The sequence below is a fragment of the Sinocyclocheilus rhinocerous genome, unplaced genomic scaffold (genome assembly GCF_001515625.1).
Source record: "Sinocyclocheilus rhinocerous isolate Xijiao unplaced genomic scaffold, SAMN03320098_v1.1 scaffold1898, whole genome shotgun sequence".
NCBI classification, from domain to species: domain Eukaryota; kingdom Metazoa; phylum Chordata; class Actinopteri; order Cypriniformes; family Cyprinidae; genus Sinocyclocheilus; species Sinocyclocheilus rhinocerous.
Genome location: NW_015661023.1, coordinates 316,643 through 325,409, shown reverse-complemented (window position 1 = coordinate 325,409; position 8,767 = coordinate 316,643). Strand labels below are relative to the sequence as shown.

At 36.7% G+C, this 8,767-nt stretch overlaps 1 protein-coding gene across 1 annotated transcript in view; it reads left to right on the top strand.

The window, feature by feature from the left end:
• Positions 1–440: 440 nt before the first annotated feature.
• Positions 441–8,767, top strand: part of LOC107726177 (uncharacterized) — an 11,272-nt gene continuing 2,945 nt past the window's right edge. Inside the window, exons 1-3 of the mRNA XM_016535697.1 lie at positions 441–501; positions 7,248–7,562; positions 7,694–8,002. Coding sequence (XP_016391183.1) covers positions 441–501; positions 7,248–7,562; positions 7,694–8,002 — 685 coding nt within the window. The remainder of the gene's footprint in view (positions 502–7,247; positions 7,563–7,693; positions 8,003–8,767) is intronic.

The window sequence follows — 8,767 nt, the reverse complement described above, 5'->3', positions numbered from 1 at the left end:
AGGGATTGTAGGTGGGGGGAGTGAATGTACAGCACTCTCTTCCACCTTCAATACCACGACTGAGGTGAGACCCTTGAGCAAAGCACTGTACCCCCAGCTGCTCCCTGGGTGCCGCAGCATTGGCTGCCCACTGCTCTGGGTGTGTGTGCACTTGGATGGGTTAAATGCAGAGCACAAATTCCAAGTATGGGTCACCATACTTGGCCACATGTCACTTCACTTTCACTAATTAGAATCTGAGCCAACCTAACTGCTATATACAGTATAGATGATTTTTCACATCAGAATAGTGTGAGTGAAATGTAGCTGTATAGTGTGAGGACAAAATGGTCAGTTGGTGAGATCAGAGGATGTTAACACCCACAGGAGGAGTTGATGATGTTTAAAGGAAGAGCTGTAACTATAGAGTGAAAAGAAAGAAAGACTGACAGAAACAGAAAATGGCTGATAAGCGTCACATGTGTCTGCTGGGACTGATCATGCTCTGTGCACTTCTCACAGGTAAAGAATACTGTTTATGATCTATGATACACTATAAAAGATATGTAAAACGTAAACCATTTCAAAAACAATTTAATTAATTTAATCACTCTAGAAAATAAGTTTGGCTGAATGAGGTGTTTGACATTTTTCACACATTTGATATTTTGTATGTCAGAGGTTCTCAGCTCTGGGCCACGAGGTCCATGTTCTTGCAGAGTTTAGCTCCAACCTTGATAAAACGGTAACTTTCTACTAATCCTGAAGACCTTAATTAGCTTGTTCAGGTGTGTTTGATTAGGGTTGGAGCTAAACTCTGCAGGAAAGTGTACCTCGAGTTGAGAACCCCTGTTGTATGTCATACTGTTACACTCGTAAATGTGATGCAAAGGTCTGCTCAAGTTAAAGGGGTCATCGGATGCCCATTTTCCACAAGTTGATATGATTCTTTAGGGTCTTAATGAAAATTCTGTAATATAGTTTGGTTAAAATTTCTCAATGGTAGTGTAAAACAACACCGTTTGGTAACGCTTTATATTACAACCAGCAAAGAACTACGTAAGTATACCGAATTTACGGTGTACGTTTCTGTAATTATAGTGTACCTATAAAGAACGTGCGTGTATAAGGCAACAATGTGTTACGTTTGGGTAATAAGGGGGTAACAAGCAGATATGCAACCTACAAAGAACTGCGTAAGTAAACTGAAGTTACAGCGTAACTTTTTTGTATAGTGTACCTATTCTGTGTAGGTAGGGGAATAATATGCGGCGTTTGCGGAATAAAGGGGTAACAACCTGTAAAATTACAAATCATTTATACTATAAGTATTATGAAACTAAGAGGTACCTGTTCTAATATTGCGTGGTATGTATGGCCTAAACAACAATCGTATGTTTGGGAATGATTTAGAAAGACGCCTATATATAATAAAAAAAACTAATAAAATGACAACATTACTACAACTGTAACTAAAACTAAAATAGATAACTAATACAAATCAAACTACACATACATAATAAATACATTATAAAATGTTTAAAACAATCTATTCTGGGGGCCACGCACTAGAACTGTGAACTAATCAAATAATTAGATTCAATTATTTTCACTTTAATCACCAAATTAAAGTGGTGATTGTTGCCCCCCTTGTTCCATGTAGTTACAGGGTAACGTAAGTGGCTACAACAAATTGCTCTGAAATGACTGTTTATACAGTAGGTCATACATACATAATATATCAGGTAATATATCAATAAACATGGTGGACTGTTTTATTTAATTCAAATATTGTTTGAAATTTACTATAGGGTTACCTACTGCTGGGTTAAATGAACCCAAAATGTTTTTTTTTTTTTATTATTATTAAAATTACACACAATATGACAACAGTAACAACACAGGCAACAGATATCCTAATAAAAGATAAAAATTTATTACACCAGTTAAAAAAAAAATCAAAGCAACTCCATACTTATACAGCTTATACAGTTAAATAAAAATTTTTTGAAAAGCTTGTTTAAGAACAAATTTAAGATTTTTTTCAATTTGTTCATGTTTTTCACCCACTGACAAAGTTAAACTATTATGGCCAAACCATCACGCCAATAAACACACAGTAATAAACACTGGAAATCAAGATTAAACTGTGTATTATTGTGAACTGACAGGATTTTACCGTCTTTGATTTTACCGTTTTGATCCACGTCCCCAAGCACCATTTTGACTAGTTCATAGTTCCCGGTTTTACGGTTTTGTTGTGAGAACATACTCAGACAAACCCCTCCAGTTTTAAAAGAACAACGATGCAAATCTTACCTCTACATGCTTGAGAAGGGTTGATGTCAAAATTTTATAAGCTGCTAGTTTGGTCTCCCTAGGCCAGGGGTGCCCAAACTCGGTCCTGGAGGGCAGATGTCCTGCAGAGTTTAGCTCCAACTTGCCCAGTTTGTTCTCCTGCCCATTATTTACTGCAGTAGTTTCCAGGGAGCTATTTTTTTTTACTCAGTAATTAATGTGTTTTAAAATGTATCGAAGTACAATTTGTCAAACAAAATATACTTAAGTAAATGTAAAATTACAGATTTTAAAAATTACTTTAAAAAGTAGAAGTACACAAAAAAACCTACTAAATTACAGTGACGCGAGTAAATTAAATTTGTTTCTTTCCACCTCTGGTAATCTAAAGCGTTACCCACCGTTTTTACCCTGTCAAAAACAGCTCTGTCTATAGCAAGCCGTTTTATTGCATACCACTTTTAATGTTAATGATTATCGCTAGATGTTATCGCTAGATAACGCTAATTAGCATATTCATGACGTCATCGCGTCATATTGCCTTTTACATTTATTTGCCTATCTGTGCACACATGCTGTATTTTAATTTAGCCAAATTCTCAATAAAACTGTTTTCATTTATATAATTTACTGTTTCTGTTGTCAGTCAACGGGATAAATATGAAATAGTGACTGAAATGTGGCCCTTTAAGACTACTTAACCAGCTCTCCCTTCCAAGATGTTAATCTGTACAAAAATCCTGATTTATAATCGAGCCGTCGTCTGATGAAATCAAATACACATAACATAAGCAAAGACAAAGACAATTCCTGTGCCGTATTTACGGCTATATTTGCATGTAAAATTAGAGAAGCAACATCATGTCTATTTTAACTGAAAGTGCTGCTCCTCTCTGCCGCTCGCTGAACAGAGCAGACGGAAAGAGAGAGAGAGTGTTCTTTATTTCAAATACAAAAAAACACAGTTTACAAAATATAAATCATCTCATAGAAAAGTCAAAATAAATTACAGGAAATGTGTAAAAATCAACTCATCTTCAAACACAGAACACAATGCTCCTTTGCTACACCATTTTAGTTCAAAAGACATAAGATAATGTGGCCCTTTAAGACTACTTACCCAGCTCTCCCTTCCAAGATGTTAATCTGTACAAAAATCCTGATTTATAATCGAGCCGTCGTCTGATGAAATCAAATACACATAACATAAGCAAAGACAAAGACAATTCCTGTGCCGTATTTACGGCTATATTTGCATGTAAAATTAGAGAAGCAACATCATGTCTATTTTAACTGAAAGTGCTGCTCCTCTCTGCCGCTCGCTGAACAGAGCAGACGGAAAGAGAGAGAGAGTGTTCTTTATTTCAAATACAAAAAAACACAGTTTACAAAATATAAATCATCTCATAGAAAAGTCAAAATAAATTACAGGAAATGTGTAAAAATCAACTCATCTTCAAACACAGAACACAATGCTCCTTTGCTACACCATTTTAGTTCAAAAGACATAAGATTATCCATAGACTTGTAGAAATTAAAATCAATCAGCACTCTAGACTTTACAAGAGTTGAAAACAAGACAGTAACAATTTGTCCAGGTTTCTGTTCGATCCTATTTTTCCTACTTGAGTAAATAGCCAGTTTAGCTTGACCCAAAATAAAATTCAATAACTGACAATCAACACGTCTTTTCTGCACATACTTGGTACCCAAAATAAAAGTTTCCTTGGAAAATATTTCATTAAAACAGTCAAAAAGATTTCCTAATACAGTAAATAAGGATTTTAGTCTAGAACACTCCATAAAAGCATGAAAAACAGTTTCTCTATTAAAACAAAAAGGGCATTCAGAGCTCACTTCAGGATTTAAAACAGAAAGAAAAGCAATTGCTCCATGGAGAACCCTCCACTGTATGTCCCCTGCTCGCTTTGTTAACGGTGGCATATACAAAACTCTCCATTCAGCTTTAACATGATCATCTAGTTTAAAATAAGAACGCCATGGTGTATCCACTTTGCGGTCTAAAATGTTCTTATTAAAAACCAAAACACAAATTTTGTACAACATGTTCCCTGTGACTGAGAAGAAATCTACACACAAAGATTTCCCAGCTTTTAAAAACAGACCCACACAATCATCTAGTTTGGGAGACAAGTATATGGTCGGAAAAGGGTCCTCAGCATTAGGAGCCTTTACTCCTTACAGTAGCCTGTCAATAATTGTCTCTCCTTGTTTGTAAGAGCAGATTGCCACTATACCATCAGTTGAGCAATTGTCCGGATTGAAAAAAAAACACCTAGATGGGAAGCTACTTGTTCAGTGTTCGAGAAGTTAGGACCAGGCACATTTAAAAGCAGACCAAGTGTGGTGATCCTGGATTTACAAAGCAAAATATTAAGTCCAGGAAGATTGCGGTCAACAGTGGAAATATCCAATCGGGCCCCATGTACTATAGGTTCATTTAACAACCAGAAAAGTGATTCCATACATGATGTCCTTTGAAGATTAAAAAGACTCCATACTTTAAAAAGTTGGCATTCTGAGAGTATCCAGTTTCAGGGGGTCGAAAAAGAAAAGAGATTTGTCCATCTGTAGGCCTCCAAGACTCCTTAAAATAGCACATGCAGCAGCGCTCCAACCAAAGTCACTTGATCCCGAAAGAAGTAAATAAAAGTTTATACAAAGCTCTCTGTAGCTCTAAACGTTTCCCAGAAGTATGTAAATGTGTCTTTAAATTTTTTATCGTTAAGCAAAGCACTATTGAAATGCCAGTAAGCACTATTGGTTTAATTAAATTTAAAATAAAAGAACAGCACACCATACTATGATCAGAAAAAAACTAACAGGGATAATAAAACACTTGCTAAAAATAGCACACTGATGTTTAAAACTGTAAAACCTATCCAACCCAGCTAAAGATAGAACATTGTCACGGGTATGAGACTACGTATATTGTCTTAGATTGCCATTAAAATATCTCCATATATCACACAGCTCATGCATTTTAATGATTTTAATAAGTCTCTTACGGGAGGGGCCATGAGGTTCAATGTGATTCCTATCAAGATTTTCTTCTGTACAATTAAAATCACCTCCCAAAACCAAAAACTCTTCACCATTACAATTCTGTAGGGTTGAATTGAGGGTACCTAAAAACAACATTCTTTCAACCCCCGAGGTAGGAGCATTAAAAAAACATGATTTTCAAATAAAGCTCTAACTTTTAAAAGTTTGCCCTTTATAATTTCTTCAACATCATAAGAAACTGGCTTAAAGCTTTTTTTTTTTTTTTTAAACACTCCTCCACTGACAGCAGTTGTTGTTTTTCAAAGCCTCTGAATCCGGTGCCGCCATGCTTCCCTGAATACAGGTAGCACGTGGCCCAGATCAACACACCAACAAAACTATCCTTAATAAACAAAAAACTAAATTTAACACAGAGAAAGACAAAGGATAGAAAAGTAGAGAGTAAATGCTTATTCCAAACACAGCAGTCACAAAAATTCCACTCATGCTCAACGAAACTCAAACTCACCACAAGTGCTCTCCAGACTCACTCAGTAAACGCTCACGCATGTGCGCACAAGAGAGAGAGAGAGAGAGAGAGAGAATCAGATTACTGCACAAATCAAACAGAACTACATCACTCACTGGCAAACCCAAACACAACAACAGAGTAAAATACATTGCTATTTGGCCCTAAACAGAGAGTACAGTATGGCAGAGTATCTGTACACAGTGTCAGATAAGAAACTGAGAAGCACGTTGACCAGATACAGACTCAGCGGACACAAGCTGATGATAGAGACGGGCAGACACAGAAAAACATGGCTGCCACCGGAGCAGTGTTCTATGATAAAATACAGCAGATCCATCAGACATTTAAAACTCTTTCAAACCAGGAGAAACTGCCGTATCTGTTAGGAGAACAGAAGAACTGCTGTGTGTTTGCTGCTCAATATGTGTCTGCCTGTCACCATAGAAGAGAAAACACTCAATCTGCCCTGATCTGATGTTTCCAGCACATCTACATTATATTATGCCAAATTACTGTATTATATTACTTAGATGTGTATTTTGCTTCTGTAAATCTGTCTAATCCCTTAGATTAATCATTACTTACCCTTAGATTAAACAATCGTTTTATTTCTAGTTTACATACTTGCATACATTAGTAATTCATTTTGCACTACATGCTTAATACTTTTTATATATTATTATTATTACTATTATTATTATTATTATTTTTCTTTCTGTTAATACATATGTGCACTATTTGTAAGCAGCCCAGCTGCAATTGCTTTGGCAATACAAATGTATAGTTTTTGTCATGCCAGTAAAGCACACTTAAATTGAAAAAAAATTTTTTAATTGAGAGCGAGACCGAGAGAGAGGTGTGTGCGCGCTGTGAAAGCAAGATCTCGCGCTCATGCGGCAGTAGCAGTGAGTCAAAGAGACTTGCTAAGGTTTGTCTAAGTAGTCGCTAGATTTGTCGCTAGTCGCTTTTTTGGAAAGAAGTCGCTAGGGGAGTCTGAAAAGTCGCTAAATCTAGCGAGAAAGTCGCTAAGTTGGCAACACTGCTCAGGGCGGGTCTAAGGTAAGACACCAGTTCAGTCTGTGCTGAAACACTACTGTCAATCAAAGGATCGTGGGAGGGCTCACACTGACAGGCATCTGAGATCGGCTCGATTTGAGAAAGAGGAAATGATTTAACGAGATAAAAAAAAAACACATGGGTGGAACTTTTATCATTATATGGTGGTTGTGTACACACACTGCCAACACACATTCATGTTCAAACAACTTTGCATGTCGCATCCGATGACCCCTTTAAGGTTTTTATAAAGAGAACTAAACTGCTGTAAGCTATTTAACAGCAGTTTACTATGCATTGTTCATTTTCTGCTTAAAACAGGACAAAAGAGTAAATATATTAGAGTAAGAGTAAATATAAATGTTTCAATATGTAGGTAGCAGTGGAGCAGAAGTGACTCATGTGTTCTGCAGTTCTGGTGAAGATGCCCGTCTGTCCTGTAATAATGCTCTTTCTGGCTGCACATCAACTACATGGAGCTATAGCAGACATTCAGGGGCAGTTGAACTGATTGCTGGAGGGATAAAGAAGAATGAAATAGAGAGACATGAGAGACTGAGTCTGGGCTCTGACTGCTCTCTGAACATCAAGAAAGTCACAAAAGAAGATTATGGACTTTACTCCTGCCGACAATATGTGTATGGAAAACAACACGGAACTGATGCAAATGTTTATCTGCATGTTCTTCATGGTCAGTGTTTCTGTGAATTATTGTGGAAATATATATGATTATATGTTGAATTAAACGTAATTAAAAGTAATGTTCGTGTCCCTGAAAAGACTGGATCAGTCGTGTAATCTCTGTCTGATTTTCTGTTTCAGTCTCTTCATCATCCTCACAGACTGAGATCAGATCAGGCAGCTCTGTGACTCTCTCGTGTCAGTTATATTATGATCGAGTCACTTGTGATATGTTAGTTCGTTCTGAGGGACTTCAGCTGATCTGGGTGAATCAGGCTGGTGTGAATCTGCAGACAGACTCCAGATTTCAGATATCATTCTCCTCAGGACAGTGTATCAGCTCTCTGACTACAACACTCCTGAATGAAGATCACAGCAGAGAGTGGAGATGTCAGCTTAAACAGAGAAATCAACTGAAGACCTCAGCCACATATACTGTCAAGTATCCAAGTAAATTATTTATATTTACAATTAATCATCAGTAATTTAAATATGATCGTAGTCTATGACGTATCTGAACCTTCATCTTTTACAGCTCCAACCGAAACAAAGACACCGTCTCCAGTCACCAGCTCTAAATCAACTGCAGCTCCTACACAACCAGGTACTGTACATAATCAGCTGTTAAGATGAATGTTTACTGTTACCTGAAGACCTCAGTCAGATACACTGACATGTATTCAGATAAGAAACTAAATTTCTTTAATCAATTTCAGAAGAATCTCTGAGAGACATGACATGCCGAATAATAATGTCATTGATTCACGACCAACTGAAGGTTTATAGGCTGCAGATCACTGTGTTTTACTCACATATAATATAACAGGGGCATAAATAACTCTGTAAATGTTGATAAATGAACACAAACTGTATGTCATGTGAGATTTGATTAAGTATGATGATATGATATTAATGTTCAACCAGTGTTAATTTCGTTGACGAATAATTTTCGTCATAATTGTCGTCAACGAAATTCTTTCACCGATGACAACGAGACGATAACGAACTAAAACTATTTTTGAATGACAAAAACTATGACGTAAATCTATTGACATTTTCGTCAATGAATAAAAACGAGACAAAAATGTTAGGGAGGGACGATTTGGGATGAAATTCATTCAGAACGAATCTGCTGCATGGTTCGGAGGTTATGCGTACATATGAACCGGCGGGACATAAGCTAAAATACACTTGCTGCACGTCGCATAAAACGTT